We start from the raw sequence: 21,755 nt of genomic DNA, 5'->3' as shown, positions 1-21,755 counted from the left end.
AAAGAGATTTCTTAGAACTGTCTAAAGACCAAGCAAAAAGGTACATGGCACCATAGTCTTAGCCCATTCATTGTACAGCAAAGCAAAAGGTTACCTGGAGCCCTTCCTTAAAATAGCCTGTTCTGCTCTGCATCAAACCAGAGCATAAGCATTTCCATGTACAGCCAGTCTAATTCAGGTGGGACTGGAGTGATATCAGGCAAGGGCAAGCAGCTATGGGGTGTTAACATTTTAAACTACTACAGCAGTTTCAGAAGCAAAGCTATTACACAGAAGCAATTTAGATCTGAATTCACACTTTGATTTCTGCTTGCTTTCTGCAGGTTTACATTTACAGATGACTGTGTACATAACCTAGGGGTACTTCTATTTCCAGACAAAAATGCATCCAACTCTGTCTAGAATATTTTTGTAATACTTACATTTTAAATATATATATTTGCAGATATGCCAGCCACATCTTCTTGCTGCCTCCAATTTAAGACATCAGGTTGTGTGTTCTGTGTGTGTTGTTATTACTTTTGTGCTGTACTTGTTGGCCACAAATAGACAGATAGAGATTTTATCATGCAGTATTATTAACTGGTCAGAAAATAGCCCAATAAGTGCAAGACCACTGAATATCACAGGAGATGCTCAGTGAAAATGCTCCCAGAGACCTCAGTGGCTTTAGGAACACACCAGGAATTTAAGGCAACTCCACCTCTCTTTTACTCTGGAAATACATGCAACTCTTACTTCGCTATATGCAGTTGGTCCTTGCTGCAGATTAACTGAACCATATGTGAAGACACCAGAGAGTTAATCCTGTATAGAGCCAGGTCTGACCAAGTGGGCTTTATTAGTTCCCATGCAGTGCCCAGAAAACACAGCTCCCTTCCCACCACTCCAGCTCAGCAATGCAGATGCCTTCTGAAAGTGCCTGCATCACCACACCCTGCTAGGCAGAGATGAGCACATATTTCAGTGCCTTTACACTGTATGACCAGCATTTGCTTAAGTGCTTTTACTGTCAGAGACTTTCAATTACCTATTTGTCTTTCCCCTTCTACTGCCCTGATAACAGAGACTTGCTCCTACAGCCATACGGATGTATAGATAAGTCTTAGGAAAGAATGATTTCACACACGGAGTTGCCCTTTTGCTTTGGCATATAGAAATACACATGACTGGGCAGGTAAAACACAGTTAAGTTGGCATGAGATAGTGGGCCATAAAAGAAAACATAGGAAAAATATCAACTCATTTGTCTTATATGTAAATCAAATAAAGACATCAGCTTCTTTCATGAAGTGTAAGTCCAGAGAAAATAATTATTTTGGCCCGAAAGTGACCCAAGTTCACATTCAGCTGTAACACTCCCATTTTATCAGCTAGGTCATTAGATGTCACAACCAAGGGGAAGCAAACTTGATGGCAATTGCATTGTGCTAAATACACAGATTCTCCAATGAGAGAGGAACAACATCCACTATCTTTGCTTCCCCACATTAATAAGACAGCAATGACAATTCAAACACTTCAATAAATGTACAGAAGGGAACAGTGTTAAAAAACCCCCTATCAAGTCCAGCCTGACTCACCTGACTTCCTTGCTTTCAAGGCAATGACAGCAGCCAGTTCCCTCTGTACCTAAAATACCAGGAAAGGAAAGGATGGTTATAGTTACCAGCACAGTCAAACAAAACAAATGCAACACTGGTTACATACTGGCTACCAATCTTTTGGAGCAGTCAAGTGCATGTGGAATTATGCAGGTACTTGGTTTTGAAACTACAATCACTTTTCCTAGCAAATCTATTTCCTTTCCAGCTGGAAATTCTGTGACAACTATTTTCTTTATTTTTATTACTTTACTTCCATGTAAATACTGCACATTCCTTAGGGAACAGGCAATTCAGTAGCCTGACCTGTAATTTATTTGCACAGCATCTCTCTTTCACAAGCACATACTTAAGGCTTCTTCCTTTCCTCGTTAAATGTTTGTCTTGCCTCTGCTGAGCGCACTGTAATGCTGGATTCATTGTGTGACTCCAGGATAAGCAAGTTCACCATGCTGAGGTTTGGCTGAGGTTCTGCTGACGTTCATATATGTAACTGGCATTTGCTTTTTGGAGCTTCCAGGAGGAAATAGCCTCTCCTAATAGCATGGCTGAACATTTCAGGACCAAAATTTAGCTTGATATGAACATGCAGAAGTATAAGCTCTGATGTCCAGATTTGCAGGCTACCTCTCACCAGCTTGTGGTGAAACACCTCTGCCATGCTACCCAGCTCCTGTATTCTTCATGTTTTCTCTATAATCACACCAGCTACTCTCCCATTAGCCAGCTCAACTCTACATCCACTTCTCTCCATAGCTCTGTTCCTTTTTTCTATCAGTAAAATTGTGTGCTATGCATTATTTTATGCATTTATATACTCACTGCCATCATGACCCAGTGTAGCTGCTTCAAGTGCCTTGCACTTGACTTAGAGCACCCCAGACACTCTCCACTGTGTATACCTTAGTTCTTCCCTTCCTCTGCCTCATCCACATCCTCAGACTCTTTTGTATAACTCCAGGTTCTTCCAGTTTCTCCCATTTTCCTCAGACAGCTTGTCTTTAGTTATATATATGACCCATATATACATATATATATATATATACACGGGACATTCTCCTGTTTTTTCTAGAGAATGTATTACCTCTCTGTACAAAGCCTCCTGCAGTGCACACTGGCCATCTTGTCTGACAGACCTATGCAAACCTCAAGGTTATTCTGCTATTCTGCAGTGGGAGTTTTGACAAACAGTTGCTGAGAGCCTACGAAATTTAAGACATCTCAGTACAATGATAACTCCAGTATCCACCAAGCAGATACTCAGCAACCACCCAGTTTGCTCCACATGTGGCAGAAGGTAGTCATACCAGAGGCCACATCTGTCCTCTGCTTGCATCCTTCCTTCTCTCCCATGACAAAGGTCCAGGGAGATTTTTCTGATGTCCTTGCAAGGTATAAGGATCTTTTCTACTCCTTGATGCTGCCACACTGAGAGAGACAAAATTTTCTGCCACTCCGAGCAGGAAAATATGAAGGCAGTGCCACACTTTTCTTAAATGTCATCCTGTTTCCAGCACAATTGTGCAAGCTGGCAGTGTTGCCTGCCTTTCCTTCCTTCCTGAACACTCATTCCCATGTCTGGAGAGCTGTTAATCATGGTTAATGTAAGCATAAACTTGCAAGTAAGATGGGAAAGAACCGTTCTTCTGTGGAAAAACAACATGTGTGCTTGCTTGCTTCCAGCAATTAATATACACTAGTAATAATACATACAAGCTATCCAGAGTTAGAGTGGGATTTTCAATGAAAGTCCAAGCTGCTTCTGAATAGCAACACCACTACTTTCTGTGGCTAAACTGCTCAGACCCTCTCCCTTCACTAAACTCTGCAGGAGGTACCCATGTCAGTGCCTTGATCCTCCTCTATTCTCACAGGTTACAAACAACAAGAAGCAGTGCACAGATGTCTCATCTTTATCTTCTAGCATTTAATATAAATATTGTCTCAAGATTAGCTTTAGGAGACACTGCCATCTGCAACAGCTGTAAACATACCAATTACCCTAATCAAACAATTGAAAAAAATGCAAATCTCTCTGTGAGTATAAAGAAAAAGCCATCTTAGAAGAAAAAGCAGGATTGTGACATCCTGCAGTTAGAACAGCAGTATTACTTTTGCTTATAAGGTGGCATTTTTCAAGTTTGAAAGGCAGTGCTAACAACACAGGCAATAAAAAGGCTTTTTCTGCATTTTGTCTATGTTATGCAAAATAAAGTATTGTTTGCTGTGTGTCAGGAATGTAACTGGCATATTACTTAGTCTGAGCAAAACCCTTCACTTAAAACATGTTCCTCTAGTTCTAATATTAAGTAACTATTCCTTCATCAAAGGGTTTCACCTTCATGGTCCAAACTCCCTCTTACAGCTCTCACTCAAATTACAAAGAGTTGCTGCTTCTGAGCATCCTTCTGGACTTGCTTGGTGTCCCTATTTCATCATTTATATGCTTTTCCAATTTTAGCGTAAATGGACTTGACAACTCTGCTGGACATGCAATTCCTCTGCTTCATTACACCAATAGAAATCCATGTATAACATTCATTCCTCACTGCACACATGCTACACATTATCATAGTTCTTCCTAATAGGACTTTGGTTACTGTCTGTTTGACAAAATCAATAGCTGAACATCACATTGAAAATAATAATGTGAACTCAAAGTAAAACACACATTTGAACAAGAGCTCTGCATGCCATAATAAATTGAGATATCAAATACAAAAAATTGGTTTCTATATATATCTTGTTACTAAAAAGCTAACACTATCTACATAGCATCTCGTTTCATGTAGCATTGCAGATGTCAAATAAAGGCCAGCTTACCACACACAGAAATATTATAGAAGTCTGAAAAATAACATTTTGAGTGTTAATCTGTTAATCTGTTTTCTTTTTGCAATATAAAAGAGCAGGAGTGTGCACACAGAGTGCTACCCACGTGCACTTGTACTTAATTAAATACAAATGGTGTATTTATATGGTGAATCTTCTAATCTTCAAAGGTCAGAGGTAAAATCTTTCAAAAGTAAATGACACTACTGTTCTGATTTACACATCTGGACATTTTATCATAGAAGGTGTAATTTTGCCTATTGTAGGCAGTACAGACCACCTCTGCTTTTTTCCTCTCTCTCTCTTTTTCTGCCTGCCTTTCATTAAACTGTATTCTAGATGTAAATGTGTCAAATAGGACTTCAGACGTAGAGACCAAGTGGCAATCCTTACAGAATCTTAAAATTAAGTCTTGCAACAGAAAGCTCTAAACACCAGAGGTTTGAAAAAGAAAAGAGTTTAGTTTGCTTTTTTGCATCTCAAGTAATGATAGTTTGATGAACTCTAAATAAAAGTCATATTGACTGACACCTTAAAGTACCAGAAAACTGTATTTCCCAGATACGTTGCATTAACACCCTGATACACTTTTCTGTCCCATCAAAAGGTAAGGTAGGAGCTTTGGAAAGGAACAATCCTAGCCATCCCACTGTGCTCTAGTTTCAGCAGACAAGACATCGAATACAAAGCTTCTCTTTGGGACATGACGTGGGATGTATGTCAGCTCTGGAATGCTTTAACCCCAGGAGCAACCATTGCATTTTTAAGGAAATTCATGACCAAAAAAGATTATGCTGCAAACATATTTCAAGAGGCACTTTGCACTGCTTGCATGTCAGCTGCCTTTACAATTTAAGTTTGATGGTGTTTTCAGTCCCTCATTATAATGAAGCGTCTGATACAAGCATATAATTTGGTAGGCTTCAGTTATCTTGAATGTTCTGTAACGGAAGAAGCAGAGTCAAAGAAAAAGCAAGACCCTTGACAAGTTAGGTTTTTATTTTTTGTACCTGACTCTGCTCCTAAAAGAGGTGCATTCCATACATTATGCACAAATTAAGATGATTAAGAAACTTCTACAGCTTTTTCCCTTCTGCCCTTCTGACTTGGCACCATTCACTGCTATTACCTTCTACAATCTCCATAATCCTTGTTTAAAACCAAGAGTGTTTTCTTACCTAATCAGTTCTAGACTGCTTTAATCACCAAAACAAACAAACAAAAAAGCACTCACAAATTGTGCAGGGAATGTGAAAAGTGAAACTCTACAAGAGAAACACCTGGTAACAAAAAGCAGTAGGGAATAAGTACTAAGAGAAAGGCCAACAAAGGAAGTCAGGCTGCAGTCAAGAAAAAGAGGTGGAGAGAGGAATTCACCAGACTCGTACAGATGTTTATGTCTGTGCTAGTCACTCTATAACCTCACCAGCAGAGCCTAAGATTTAACTGGTTTTCCCTAAAGTAGACTTTCAAAATTAATCATACATTCAGCATCCTAAAAGTCCCTATTTCTGCACTTTGGCTGTGAGCAGTGCCTGGGAAGCCAGCTCAGATGTAGATGCCTGCCATATGGCCACTCACATTTAGCAAGGTGAGTTCTATCCTCTGCAACAGCAATAGATTTGATAGAGTTACAGAAATAAATAATTATACTATAGGTGCATACATTCTTACAGTTTTTCCAGTGCTTTCAGATGCTAAAAGCAGGAATTTAAATTTCAGGCACAGAGATTTCTCCAGTGCTGCTTGGGCTGGATCTTCACAACCAGCTCAGGTTTGAAAATTTGGGAATTTAGTGCCCAAAACAGAAAAGCTGATACAGAAGCATTCATCTGCCTTGACACAGAGTGTTTTATTCCATTACAAGAAAAGCAAAAAGAAAAGCAGGAAAGACTGTGATACTGTGAACACTGATAGTATTTGAACCTCCAAACCTAGAAACGTACAAAAAGAGTCAACTCTAAACTCTAACTGTTTTAGTGCTGGACAGGAAGTAAGGTTTTTGTGGGTTTTTCACTTCTGAAACACCAGTCTGAAGAGTGCTTTAACACAATTCTCAATTATGAATTCTTCAAGAAAGACTAATATAATTCTGTACAAAATCTATAAACATCCAGCTAGACAAATAGCAAGAAAAACACCTCATCCTGGTGAGTCCAGCCCTTGGCTGAGGGTTGCAAACTGAGGGTTCAAGTTTCTCAGGAGCACATAAAGGTTCTCTGTAAACTTGCAGTGAGTACTGTAGATCCCAGCCTACTGTAAGGAGGAAAAGCAATATTCTGGAGGGCTAAAAGGGAGAAGTTTACATACAGATATTAATATTTGGAGGATTCTGCTCTGGTCTTACGTCTTTTCTCCAGAGTTAGAGTAAGAAATTGTTATAGAGAGCCTTCAGTTTTGTGGAAAAATCAGAAAATGCAGGAGAAAAGATCAGTCTTTTTGACACCACCATGGCAATAGACAAGTCTCAGGCCATCTGGAGATGCAACTGCCTAATTTTTCTTCAGCTAGTTAGCTACAGCAATAACAGTAGCTAATACAGTTCATTAAAAAAAAACCCCAATAACAGCAAAAAAAACCCCAAACCAAACAAACAAACACAACAAAAAAAACCCTCCAAAACCACCACCAACAACAACAAAATAAAACTGTACATGTGCCCTGCTGCTGAAATCACTCAGGATGTCGTTCGATTGTTTGACCTTCCAAGCTAGATGTGAAGCACTCTGCATTCCCTGTTAATTACTCTCATGGTTAGGGATATGCCTTTTATTCAAGAATACCCAGCAATAGTTAGATCCAGTTCCTAAACTCAGAAAAGTCCCTTCATTGAGTGCTTCTATTTTATTATGAAAACTCATTATTCGTCTACTTTTGAAAGGCAAAGCTTTTGAGTGATGATACTGGCAATGTTTTAGGGAGTTGGTGGGTTTGTGGTTTTGTTTTGTTTTGTTTTTTAAAGATGCAACTTTGCAAGAAGTATTTTATAGTCTTCTATTTTTTCTGTAACTTAAAATGGAGGATATTGAGGTTCTGAGTTTTCCTTTCAATTCCAGTTAGGAAAAAAAAGATAGAGTAAACAAATAAATTAAATATAAATAAAATATAGAGAGAAAGATTTAAAAAAATATATTTAAGACACAACATTTATAATGTCTTATGGTTCAAATTATTTTTGAAGAAGGTAAATGGGACTGACCATCTCCCTTAGCCTGAGGGTAACACTCTTATTAATGCAGCATAGGAGGTGTTTGGCTTTCTTTGCTACAAGGGCACATTTCTGACTCATGTTCAACCTGCTGTCCACCAGGACACCCAGGTCCTTTTCTGCAAGGCTGCTTTCTGGTCAGCCCCTAGCCTGTACAGGAGAATGAGGTCATTTCTCCCAGATGCAAGACATTGCATTGCCCTTTGTACAAATTAATGAGATTCCTCTTGGCCCATCTCTCCAGCCTGTCAAGGTCCCTCTGAAGGGACACACACCTATCCAGTGTATCAACCATTCTTCCCAGTTTTGCATGACCTGCAAAATAGCTGAGAGTGCACTTTGTACCACCACAGAGTTTATAATAGATTGAGTGAATATAAGTTAATGTGAAGTTCTGTCTGTCTGCTTCTTAGAACAATAATCCTGCAAGATAAACAAGATGCACTAAATGCTACCACAGACAGGATAAGCTGTTGTTTATTAAGATGAAGTTTATTGAGCCTAAACATAGTTAGGAAGCCGGATACACGGGCTTCCCAGGTGGAACTCCTCAAAATCTTATGATAGTCTAGCCAAGGGCTGCTAACGCCCTTTCTCTCCCTTTGTCCTCCATCCCAGCATTGTCATCACCCTGATGTCCACTTGACCAGAGGATCTGAGTGTCTGCTGCCTGGTAGAAAAATCACCATGCTCCTTTAAACTGCTATATCTTGGGCCATGAATAACATGGATGACAAGAGAACAGGCTGCAGCAGTCTTTGCTTGGACTGATCTTAATAGCCTTGGAATTGCACAATAAGGCGTCAGTAAAGCTTCCTCCTTCCAGGCACAAAAAAACCACCTGCTAATTAAGACTGTCTTTATGTGAAAGGATCCAAAACATGACAATATTTCAAACGTGATCAGTACAGACTCTAACACAGTGAGCTTACCGCAGAAGTGAGACGAGCAAGAATTTCAGCGTTGGTTTCTGCCGTATCTTCTATTTTTTGATCAGGCCTTAAAAAAAAAAAAAAAAAAAAGGATTTTATTACTTCTTGCATTCTGTTTCAACATCTTTTGATTTCTGGAAAAAAAAAAAACAAACTACGTAGCCACAGGTACTAATGTAAAAGGGCTTTTGAGATTCCACATGAAAACGATGACTGCAACATGACAATAATTAATTGTGTCAGTAATGACAGAGAACACCCTTTGTCCCTTGTTGTCAAGAATTCTTTTGATTGGACTAACGTAAAACAGTGAGAGCATTCTTCATCTATAAAAATATGATGAAAAACTGAAGAATGCAGGACACTCCCAAGTCAGAGTTGCTTATTTGAATGCGTATTTTGATTAAAATGTACTCCATCAACAGAGAGAAGAGTTTTCCATCTGCCCACCATCTAGCTTTGCTAAGGTGTGGAGCAACACCCATGGAATGCAAGTTCACATAGATAAAAGCAGACAATATCAAAATCATTATATGACACATGAAGTCTGATATTTAAAAAAAAAAAAAAAAGTGAAAAAACATGTAAGAAGCCATAAATTAACAATCTAAAGCAATGGCTGAGAACACTATTAGGTTGTCTTGACTGTTACTCACAAGACAGAATGTGTCCCTGCAGAAATGGGGCAGTGCAGGAAGAGCCTTTCTAGAAACTGTCAAAGAAATCTGCCTCACATGGAAAAAGGCACAAAAAAGCTGCCATAGACAGCACAGGACAGGAGTATGGTTATCTTTAAAACAGTCTAATTTCCATCACTAAAATACCAGTGAGTCCTTGCGGAGGTTTATTGACAATCAGAAGAAATATATTAATATGACAGAGTTATTACTATGGGAAGAAGAAAAAGAAAATGCCTTGGAACATTTATTTTCATGGTATTCAAGAAGCATAGCATGCCAGCAAACTGAGTAGATAAAGCAAGACTGCAACTGCTGTAATAAGAATAAATCCCAGGTATTAGCAGAAGCTTCTATCTTTGATCTAAATTTTCTCTTTGATCTAAATTATATTCTATCTAAATTTTTTTATGGCTCATATGCCTTGTGTGTTCAGGGAGAGAGTTGACAACAAGTTTGGAATATGCAGCTGGTATAGTGTGGTTCTTACATCTCATGTCCAAATCTTTCTTTCCTTGATCCAAAAATTTGTGTCAGAAAGCACAGAATGACATGTGCATTCAGTTTGGGACAAGCATATTCAAACCAAAATGGTAACTCAAGTTACAAATCACAATTATGTTCACAACAGCCTTTCCTATTCAAAAAAAAAGTGATATTTAACATCTTATAAACAGCTCAAAAGCAATAAATTAATGCAGTTTCATTTACAAGGACTGATTTGTTCAATCTTTCTCTTTACAATTAGGAATGAGATTAAGATAGCCAACCTCTTTAGATGTCTATGTTTCCCTGCACAGGCTAGGACTTGATACTTCTAAATCAGAGGTAAAAGATAACAGCTCAGTAGACACAGATACAGTCTATAAACCCAGAACAACATAGCTATTTCCATCTTGGGTCTTTATCACTTCATCTTCTATTTAAAAACACTCCTAGTATTCATCTGAATATGGGCAACAAATACTTCTGAAACCATCAGTGCACTAAAAATTACAGTCAGGTCTCCAGAATCAGGGAGGAAGAATTTATTATGATACCCAGGATAATGAAAAAAAGCAAGACAGAATGGATACTGAGGAACAGAATCAGGACAGAAATCACCCTGTTTTTTTCACAAGGGGTCAGCTAAGACAAAACAGGAGCTACAAAGCCCAGGCAAACAAGCCTAATGCTTCAACAGCTCAGTGGTTTGTGGGCTTGGTGGTGTGTTAAGCAGAGCAAGATGCAAAGATGCTTGCCCAAAATCCACATGCAGGCAAGAGGGATCCAGCACAATTATTACTGCACACCACATGAAAGCAAACACGGTCCTTTCCAACCCGCTGAGGGAGGAAACAATATGGATACACCCATGGTCCTGGGCCCAGACCTCAACTATCCAATGTAGAGCCACTACATATTTCTTTACACAAGCTTTACAATCCACCTAAAATGCCAATAAATGACCCGTGGATACCTGACAGCTTTTCGCATTCAGCAAAAGCTTTCCAGGAGCTCCATAAGGCAGTAAGTAAATTAATATCCCATCCCATTAAAAACAAATTACCTTTAAGAATGGTTACTTTTCCGAAATTAACAAAATGTAAATTATTTCAGGACAGAACATAATGAATACAATGTAATAATTCTGAAAATAAAATAATAAACAATATAAGATAAAGAAGAAATTAATCCTCTGATAACATCTCTTCCAATAACTAAAAAAATATTATGGGATACATTTTAATAGTCTAAGGTACCCAATGCATTCTTGAAATGTTTATTGAATCTATCAGTGGCTTTGGGAATCAGGTGTTGTTATAAAAACCTCCGTTTATGAAGAAGGAAATAGAAGTACACAAAGACTAAAAACCCGATACAAAGCCATTGCAGTCACTGGAAAAGAATTCAGGAGGCACTGGATGAGAGCCTAAGTGATCGGTCAGAGCTGTAAGGAAGTCCATGGCACAGCTTTCGATACAGATCTTTTGTTCCCAGGCTATTGCAATATTCACTTCTATTCAAGTAGAATTGGCTGTGATTAACACAGGGTGTTTAATGACCCCAAGAGGCCTCTGTATCAGTCCCATCTCATTTGACAACATTACGGGGGTCAGTCCTGTGGAATACACCTAACAACATCAGCCTCCAGTTTAGTGTGAGCTGCTAAAAATCTGCTGCATTCTCTCTTATTTTCCATGGTAAATTCCCACCAATGTTATGTTTAATATAAGGGATTTGCCAAGATCAAAAGGCAACAGGGAACATTTATTCCAGATCCATACACACATCTCAGACTTCAGAAAGCTATTTTCACTGTAGAACTTACTACAGGATTATTTGGTAACACTGTGATACTGACCAGAAACAAATAAAAATACACCAAAAATCTGTACAGCGAGTCAAGACTGGGCCATGTTTATTTAATAGGGTTTCTAGAAGAGCTACTGGAAGTTCCCAGAGCTGCTACTGCCAACTCAGGTCTACAGCCTCCTTCTGGGAGAGCAAATCCATGGTGCTCCAGCGACCCACTGATGCACACAGCAGACCAGGCAAGCATGAGGCTGCTGCCCACCAGCTGCAAAGGAGACAGAGCTTGTCTGGCTCCCAGGACCACCAGGACATGTTCAACATTGCTTTCTGGTGCACCAGCAGGCAGTCACTTCTGATTTTATCAAAAGCAGGGAATCTAACCAATAAGGGAATTATTTCTCTGTCCCTGTGCACATACAGAATTAATGCCATCAATACAGACTATGAGAAAAACTCAGGAAAACTAATACAAAAAATATTAAATTACAAGAAAGACTATGCATCTAATGGTATGCAAAACAGTTTTGTGTTTGAGAAAAGACAAATATTTACTGGAAGGAAGAGTTTTTAGAATTTCCCTCTTTCTTCATGAAAAAGAATATAGAGGTTTATTCAACCTGGTCAGATTAACTTTAACATACACCTCATGACATCATCACGCCCTTTGCATCAAGCATGGAGAATTTTGAACCTGGAAAAGCCTCCTTTCCCTTTAATATCACATTCCCTTGATAGTATACCATTTTAAAAATTTGATTCCTTCAATATACATTTTTCTAAAAAGCACCCTCACAATCTGACAGGTAAAACCTCCAGAGAATAATTCTTTAGTGACAATGTTCCCAAAAGAAATCCAGCTTCAACTGAAATTTGAATAATTTGAGCAGGAAGGAGCTGGAAATGTACATTAGTGAATAATTGTTCAATTCACATGACAGAGATCATCCTCCTCTAGAAATGACAGTTGCACTGGAACGATAAGACTGCAAAGCAGCCTGTAAAATAGTGGTACTCTCCAGACAAGGTCAGCATGCAGGACACATTTTTAAATCAAACCTAAAAGGTCTTCAATCCATTTTCCTACCCAGCATCCTTCATGTAACTCATCAATATGACCTATCTGTTCTGTCTTTTTGATGCAAATCCTTTGTACAAGTAGTCAGGAATCATTAAAAGCAGCCTGATTTGCAGAGATAATGAGGAAAAACCCCAATTACCACTGAAATGGAGATGAAATTGCCCTGGTATTTAAGGGATGGTCAAACTGCTTAGCACCAGAGTAGGCTGGAAGACAAAAATTTCTATTTGCAGAAACATTCAAAGGTTTTCTCCTATATGAGTCATCTGCTTAGAAGACCACATTCAGTCTGCTGCTCTAGCCAAATTGGAGTCCTTGTCACTTGGCTACGCTCACTCAAACTGCCCAAATACATGCATTTTCAAGGAAATCCCCATTACAGAACTGCCAGTCTCTGGTTGGTGAGAGCATGATAACATCCAATAGACAGGTGAAAGAGGAGACGTATAGAAAGCAAATGGCTTATTCTGAAAAAAAAATAATGTGAGACTGCAGAGCTGTGACAAATTTGCAGTAGCAAACTAAAATCAAATGACTGAAGCTACTACATTTTTACCCATCCTCTCTGTCCATCTGATATCTGATCCTGAATCAGCACAAGGCCATCTGATCTGCTAGTCAATCAGCTTCACAGAATGTCTGCTGCTAAATTCGAGCCAAACCTCCAAATGCAAGAGGAGACCAAAGAAATTATCAAGTCATTTGCCCAGGTAATATGCAAACTAGAATCAGCAAACTAGGACATAAGAACCACAATATGCCAAAAACCCCAAGTGGGTGCCTTTATGTATCTACCCACACTAAATTTCTCAGATGAAAAGTCCATCTTTACAAACCTTGTCAACCCTGAAAAGAAAGCTGGCTCTTTTGTGTAGTGATTTGGGGGTAACCAGTGTCATTATAAGCCAGTCACTTACAAAACAGTCAGCGAAAGTTGCAAACAGCCCTACACACTCACTTACAGATTACACATGTCAATCCTGGGAGGAGACAAGGGCAGTAGTTGAAGTAGAAGCTTAACTCCATTCTTCCATCCTTCCTCTTTCTCAAATTCACAGAAAAGGTAGGTACATTCATCCGCTGAGAACTGGTAGAAGGCTTGAGTGTCTTGAAAATAGATTTGTCTGTCCACTGTTAGAAAAAATATTTGATAACCTTTAAACTTTTAGTATGTAAAGGTTCTGTGTCTCTACCACCTTCTGTGTTGCACTTGACTTTAATGCTCAGTTGCACCACCAGACAGGGCAAAAGGTTCACAAACTCAGCACATAAGCAATCCTGCCCTCTTGTATTAACTAAGTGCATCCAAACAGGACAACCCCAAAACCTCAAACTGAAGATCTCCAGGCTCCTGAAATTAAAGCATTAAGACTGTTGAGTATTTAAGCAATTTTGGAATCAGTTCAAAATTAGAGGATAAAAACCTTCCACTTGTCAGAGTTCTAAGTCTCAGTTTCCACTGGTTTCTAATCTGTTCTCACTAATGGCCAAGCACTAGTAAACCAAGTTCAGTAATGGGGATGCAGCTCATCATGATCCCAGCTTCTCCTCAAACTCAGGGCTACTGCATTTGTAGACTAGACCTGGGTAAGATGACATGATGAAAAACAGAGAGGAAGCAGAAATCACCAATAACTAGAGAAGTCACCTGGTGAAGTCATGTTCTGCAGTGACTAAACAGCTGCTATCCTGTGAAAAACCTGAAAGAGCTTAAGGAGAATAAAGAAATACACTGGAAAAGACACTCTCTGCAACTTGATAATAGACAATTACATTTGCAAAAGCAAAATGAAGGAAATTGCCTAAAAATATAATAATCCTTGGTATTTATGAAAGAAATGGTAAACCTACTGAAGAGATAATAAAATAAACTATTGTCAATAAAAATGGATCAATCTGAATATTTTTTTTCTTTCCCTCCTTCTCCCATCAAAAATGGGACTGGCATCCTAGGCAGGAGAAACTGATAGCCTTCCTCACACTAGAAGTACTATGAAGACTGACCTGATAATATAATGCCCATATCCAGGAGGAGCTGCCACACTCCAGCTGCTGTGGATCTGCACTTAACAAAAGGGCACTGCTCCAAAAGCCAGTCGACCAGTTCCGATCCAACACAGCTTCTCCTGAAAAATAAGCAAAACATAATTTCTTACACTATAGGAATGTTAAAATGCTCTTTTATAATAAAGAGCTATTTTTTAAAACTACTAGGAGTGAATGCTTTTGTTCAGCAAGGCAAGCTCTTTGTCTCAGTTACTGATTTCTGTAAGCCTATTCATTTCAAGGGGAGAAATTATTCTGGCAAGTCTCAGGGGATGCCCCTAGTTACAACGAGGGAACTCATGTTAGATGAGTAAGTTCCCTTACATACCTAATTCATGTGGTTCACTTTACAGCATGTAATACTGTTATCAATTAGTGCTGCATACAGACAGTCATCTGAAGTCACTGGGTGTTGCTCTAGGATGTCTTTCATCTATCATATTATTGATAAGTTATCTTTTTAAATAATTAATAGAAAAAATAAAAAGAAGTGGTGGGTTTTTAAAAAATATTTATATGAATGAATGGTGCTATAATAGAGACCTGCATTTTTGGGCATAATTGAAAATAGGAGGAAGCATTTATGCTGTAATGCAACACAAATGGAAAATCACTTCATTACAGAAATATTCCATAAATTACATGCAAAAATCTCAGTGTAACTAAATTTTAGGAATCCAATTAATCTCTTTTATAGCTTCAGACCAGGGCTGAACTGAGTAGCTTTTCTTTTCAAGAAAATAACAAACACAACTGTAGATTAAATCATAAGCAATTCAATCAATGGACATAGAATCAGGACACTGCTGCTTTCTCACAACTGCCAAAGTAACATAAGAAGAGCTATTAAAATACAAGAGATTTTAAGTACTTTTTTTAGAAAATGTTTTCAATTCTTATCAACACACACAAAATCTCACATTCAGAATTAAATGTTAAATCAAGGCAAATGCAAATAAAATGCATTCAGTTAATGAAAACAAAATACTCTTGGCTTACCTGCAAATGCCAGTAGGGTACACCCTGTCTTTAATCAGGTCAGATGCTTGTAGAGTAAAAATATTCCTGAGAGCTCTCCCAGCACAGGAAGAACTTTCTCCATAAATCTGAATGAAAAGATAAATTGAAAACTGTGACAGACAGAGATTTATTCCTTTCCACTGTCCCTCTAAGCAATGTCTTCCCCCCATCGAAACAGTCAAAGCCTCACAGGCACTGCACCCCAACTTCTGCCATACTCAGTTGTATCATGGGCTGCAGACACCACCATGAGCTGGACAGTTTTTACATTTGCTGCCTTAGAAGAGCAGAGGTTTTACTATCTGTCAGTGTGCCCTTAAACAACAGACAAGTTCAAGTGAAAATAATTGTTAACTCTAACAAAGCAAAAAGACTATTTTACCATTGTAAAACCAGACAAATATAGTGAAAAATAAACATCATTCCATATGTACTTGAGTTAAATAATTTTATACAAGCTCCATACACATTGAAACACCATTTCATGTTTTTTTTTCTTTTTATTCAGGAACTTTGAAGGTATCCTATGATAGCTACAGGTCAGTTCACCTGCACCTTGCCAAAAGGACTTTCAGAACAGACACACCTCTGACTTCCCCCACACCTGAATTCTATCTTACATCTCAAGGCTGCAGGTATTCTATCAAAATAGGACCCAACTCCATCTTACATAAAACAATGTTCCACCTGAACTCTGTATACCATTCCTTACTGATGTATTTAACTCAGCCTTCTGTAGTGATGCTTCCTCAGCACCTCAGCAAAACATTTCAGGAGTACAAATAACTTGAAAGAAAAACAATGCTGCCATTTCACCTTTTGTTTGTTTGTTTGTTCCCTATGCTTAGGAACTCTTCAAGGAATATAACTTTGTCCTGAGACAGTCAAGTCTTGTGAGATGCAATAATGGAGCTCTCAAATCTTCCAAAAGTAAGCTAAACAGTGGCAATTGCTTAAATGGCTGGGAAGTGAGAGTGCACTGGAATTCACAACAAATTGAGTAATAGAAGGACACAATTCCTAACACACCCAAATTATAATTTGTTAACTGGATTTAACTGCAGGCCACAATCAGAAGTGTCTTCAAAGGTAGGGTTAAGAGGTTGAATCAAAGCAAAAAAACTATTCCTAGTATGTTGTTTGATGAAATGGAATTTAAAAGATGCTTGACAGGTACCTTGTTTGAAGAAGTTTCCAAGTAGGGATTCGATATTCTTCTGGACAGGGTCTGTAAGACAATTTGGTAGCTTTAGTTTTGTGGGTTGTTCGGTTTTTTTGTTTTTTTAATTAAAAAAAAAAATAATAGAAAGCAGCAGCAGCATAGGTCTTTTAGCTACCGCAATCTAAATAAAAAGAATTTATTGAATCATCAGGGTAGTCCAACTGAAGCCTCCAAGTAAATTTTTCATATCAGGAAAAAGGTTTGGTAAACTCAGTTCTGTGTTGTTGTCATTTATTTATTTGTTAAATAAATAATAATAATGTTGTCACATTATTTATTGTTTTTTATCTGGAAGACAAGCAAATAAGTGGCAAAGTCTGTAGACAACATACAATTGTTTGGGTCCAGAAAGACCACAAATGACAGTGAAGAATTTAAAGATAAGCCTAAAACAATAAAAAGCTAGGCGATAAGACAGTATAATGCTGAGCTCAACGTTAAAAGCAGCATGCACCAGAGAGAGAAAATGTAACTACACAGGCTCTAACACATCTTAACACAAACTTTATAAATTCAGTAAAAACACCACCGTCTCAAAGAACTCTTCTCAAAGAAGATCACTATTCTAAATGCAATTCTTAACTGTAGTTAAAAAAACTATTAGGATAGATGGGAAATAAAATGGTGACCAGCAGGAAGGTAACATTGCTCTAATATTGATCAACATTATCTCTGCCATGCTACGTGCTGCACTGGTAACAGCATCTAAAAAATGTATGCTCCAATGTTAGAGGGGATTTAGACAGCAATAGCAGTGGAAATAAGGAAGGATTTGGATAAATTTTAGTATGAGAAGAGACAGAAAAGACTGTGACTATTTATTTTACAAAGGAGAGATTACAGGAGACATAATGCAATTATACAAAATAATGAAATGGCACAGAGAAAAGAGAGACTTTCTGCGCTCTGTTTTATGTTACATGAGAATAACCAACGACTCAACGAAATTAGAGAGGATTTGTACTTGAGAAGATAGAAAGGAAAATTACACATAACTCTTCACTGCAGGGAAATGCAAATGCCAAAACCTTACCACTGCTCCATAAAGGCTGGAGATTTAAAGTTATAAAATTAATAGTGAACCAGAACTCTGGAAGGCAGAGACAGGATAAACATCTCAATGAGAGTCAAGTTACCCTACCTTTACGCACCATGACACTTTCATATCTTGTCAGTGTTAAAAAACAATATATTGCCTACTCTGATGCTTACTGGCAACTTCTAGCTAACTACAAGCCACAAAAGACACAAATAAACATTGCCTAGAAGAAGTCTGGAAGTGGAACAGAAGACATTGTGCAGGTGCACTGGCAGCACAATGAGAAGATTGTGTGATGCTCCCTCATATTATTCCAACTTCTAGGCAGCATAATTAAATTCTCAGTTTGAAAAGGATCTAATTCACACTTGGTATGTCGTAAAAAAAAATTATTATTTTTTTAAATTGTCCTTCATACTCTGTAAGAATTACAGAATCTGTATTTCAGTAACACCATCTGCTTCCCTTCTCCCCCACACCCCCTATATTCTTGTTACTGTGTTTTTAGAAAGGGAAGGGAAATGCCAAGGAACCACAGAAGCACCTGATGCTGTTTACCCTTCCACACTCATCACAAATGTTGCTGTATTTCCATGCACAACAGTAGCTCCATATGTAAATAGTGTAACATAAAAGCTGAGTTCCCCTCTCCCATACCCAACAAAGATGCCACAAGAGCACAACGTTGCCTCAGCTCACACTTACTCTTCCTAGCCAGCACCTCGGTTCTGCAGCAGCCCTACACACCACCACTTCACTTGGGTCCTGTCCAAGTCTTGCATTCAACAAGCCTCACGCACTGCAGCAGCACAGCCAAAGCTTACATATCGATTTCCCCCCTCCTCTCTCCATTCCCAGGCTGGCGCTCATGACCTTATCCTCAGCAAGCTCATTCCAGCTATGCTGGTGGGAACTACAGCCCCTGGCATTGCATTGGCCCAGTTCCCAGCATCCAGAGGACAGTTACGCATCAGCCAGGGAAAACATTGCTACTCAGAGGTGCAGTTACACGGCAGCATAAGACCAAACTCAGCAACAAAGGACAAATTCATTGGCCTTCTACAACAGGGTTACATCATTGTTGGATAAGGGACTGACGTAATCTACGTGGACTTGTGCAAAGTATTTCATACCGTCCCACAGACATCCTCATCTCTAAAATGGAGAGACATGAATCTGATGGGGGGGGCACTCAGTGGACAAGAATTGGCCAGATGGTCATACTCAAAGATTTCCAGTCAGTGGCTTGTTGTTTGGGTGAAGAGCAGTGATGAGTGGTGCCCCTCAGGGGTATGAGAGCAGTATTAGTTACCATCTTAGCTGGGGACATGGTCTGTGGGATTGAGTGCACCCTCAACAAGTTTGCAGATGATACCTGTGTGGTGGATTGAAACCTTAGAAGGAAGGCAGGCCACCCAGAGGGACCTTGATAGGCTTGAGAGGTGGGCCTATGCAAACCTCATGAAGTTCAAGAAGGCCAAGTGTAAGGTCCTGCACATGGATATGGGCATTCCCAAACATGGATATAGGCTGGGAAACAAGTGGATTGAGAGCAGCCCTGAGGAGAAGAACTTTGAGTTCAGGTGGACAAGAAGCTCAACTAAGCTGGTAATATGTGCTTGCAGCCCAGAAAGCCAACCGTGTCCTGGATGCATCAAAAGAAGAGCGGCCAGAAGGTCAAGGGAGGTGATTCTCCCCCTCTTATCTGATCTCATGACACCCCACCTGCAGTACTGTGTCCCAGTTCTGGGGCCTCAAACATAAGACAGACATGGACCTGTTGGAGAGAGCCCAGAGAGTGGACATGAAGATGATCAGAGGGTTGGAGCATCTCTCCTATGAAGATAGGCTGAGAGAGATGGGGTTGTTCAGCCTGGAGAAGGGAAGGCTCCTGAGAAAGCAAAACAAAAATGTGGAAGGGACTTCCTGGATTAGAAAAAAAATATTTTTCCTGTTGATGCTAACGCAGCCTGTGTAATGTTGAAACACTTACTGCAGTTATGCTGAAATTCATACCAATTTTAAGAGTTTATGTCCTAGTTACCAAGCTAGATCCCCTTTCCTTCCTCTCTTCCAGAGAGGTGAAGAAGAGGGAGTGGATTGAGGGTCTAGGCTTTGTTTGAAACCCTCAACCTTCAGGCTGCTGTGTGGGGGTAGCACTGCTCCTCCCTGAAGGTATTTGATAAATATAGGCTGCTCCTCCTGAATTATTTTTATACACAAATTCAAAATACATTTGCAAGTAACTCTCTGAATAAGCCAAAATATACTTTTAAAGCAAAAATTTTAGTCATCAAGCAAAGAACTCATATATTGCTAAAACTACCTTGGAGCAGCTATTGCTGCCCACACAGAGTGCTGCTTTCCAGGCTCTGCCACCCTGGCATGTCCCTGTGCCTCTTCACCAGCTTGTGGAACAGCTTTGCCAAACCATGTGTTGGGGAGGAGATGGGGGTACGGCAGCACGTATGGTCCTGGGACAGAAGATCATATGTGGAGCAGATCGAAAGTGCTGTGTGTCCTCCAGGAGGGCTCTTCCATTGCACACAAGTAGGTGTGCAGAGGTGGCTTTGGCTTCCCTGCCAGGGATGCAGGAAGAAGAAGGCACGCAGCTGGTGCCTTGGGCTGGGTGATAAGGAGGGTGAGGTATGAATGTGGCACAGGGATGGCATCCTACCTTAGGCATGTGACTTGCATGTGACAGGAGAAGACAGTCAGGACAGGCAGCCCAAGAGAAAGTTTTGGAATAGGACTGCTAGGAGCCAAATCAGAACACACCAGAGATAAATTAGCTTGAAATTGGGAAAAATTCTAAAGGAGTTCATTGTGGTATTAAAACTACTAGAAAAGTAGGGAGTAGAGAAATGGCATTAAAAGAATGGGAGGACTGTAATAAAGTGACCACCAAGTAATTTTAAACAACCAGAAGGAAAGACTTCTTCACAATCCATATGGAATCATTAGCCAAAGAATCAAATACTCCAGCTAGATCTTTAAAAGCAATAGCTACTTCAACATCTGATACTACAATGCAAGGTCTATATCTGGGTCTAAATTAGTATTGCTTCAACTGGAAAATTAATTTTAAACAAGCTGAGAATCTCTGCTGTTATTTAAAGCCAAGCATGCAAAGATATTGATGATAATGTTTTAGTATCTGTGGACATACTTATTTTTTAAAGGTCTGGAAAGAAATTCCCCCTCAACACACTACACAACAAGCTTTACTAATGAAGGCAAATTTTGGTCTACATTGGAAAGATCAAGCTGTATCTTACTGTGAGATGCTGACTTAGTTCTTTACTCAGCAGAGTATTGAACTGGCTTCACTATAGCAACCCCCTATGCACTTACTACAACCAGGTGAATGTTCTAAACAGGGGCTAAAGATATTCTAGAGCACGTTTTCAGTCATAACTTTTGGAGATGTATTTGAATTTTCTCCTTGTTTTTAGATCTGGGATTTTGCTTTGGCCTTATCTCAACTTCAGAGGATGACTTGCCCACAAGTTGCTTGTGCTTTGCCTCCTGCCCAAGCTGTTCCAACAACTGCTGATATTTCTGCCACTGCCAGCACTGCAGTCATAGTAGCATCAGCAGTGCTCCATACATCTGCTAGCAATTTAATCACCATCATGCTCAGAAAGAATCAAAGCAAGAGGGCTTGGAGCTCCAGTTCAAGTGCTTTCCTCAGCTGTGATTTAGTACAGTGCTAGCAGCCAGCAGCCTGTCTACACTAGAAGTCATGCTGTAACACTACAGAAGAGGCTGCAGAAATAGCAGGAAAATAGTAATTTCAAAA

General features: G+C 39.3%; 1 protein-coding gene across 1 annotated transcript in view; it reads right to left on the bottom strand.

Annotated features, from left to right (window-relative positions):
* LOC104397655 (rap guanine nucleotide exchange factor 5-like) overlaps positions 1-21,755 on the bottom strand; it is a 152,421-nt gene that overhangs the window by 21,763 nt on the left and 108,903 nt on the right. The window contains exons 3-7 of the mRNA XM_010007655.1: positions 15,672-15,778; positions 14,631-14,752; positions 13,589-13,757; positions 8,577-8,643; positions 1,584-1,632 (exon numbers count right to left, since the gene is read on the bottom strand). Coding sequence (XP_010005957.1) covers positions 1,584-1,632; positions 8,577-8,643; positions 13,589-13,757; positions 14,631-14,752; positions 15,672-15,778 — 514 coding nt within the window. The remainder of the gene's footprint in view (positions 1-1,583; positions 1,633-8,576; positions 8,644-13,588; positions 13,758-14,630; positions 14,753-15,671; positions 15,779-21,755) is intronic.

The sequence above is a fragment of the Chaetura pelagica genome, unplaced genomic scaffold (genome assembly GCF_000747805.2).
Source record: "Chaetura pelagica isolate M959 unplaced genomic scaffold, ChaPel_1.0 scaffold10, whole genome shotgun sequence".
In the NCBI taxonomy this organism is placed as follows: Eukaryota; Metazoa; Chordata; class Aves; order Apodiformes; family Apodidae; genus Chaetura; species Chaetura pelagica.
The sequence above is the reverse complement of the archived record's forward strand: the minus strand, read 5'-3'. Positions and strand labels throughout refer to the sequence as shown.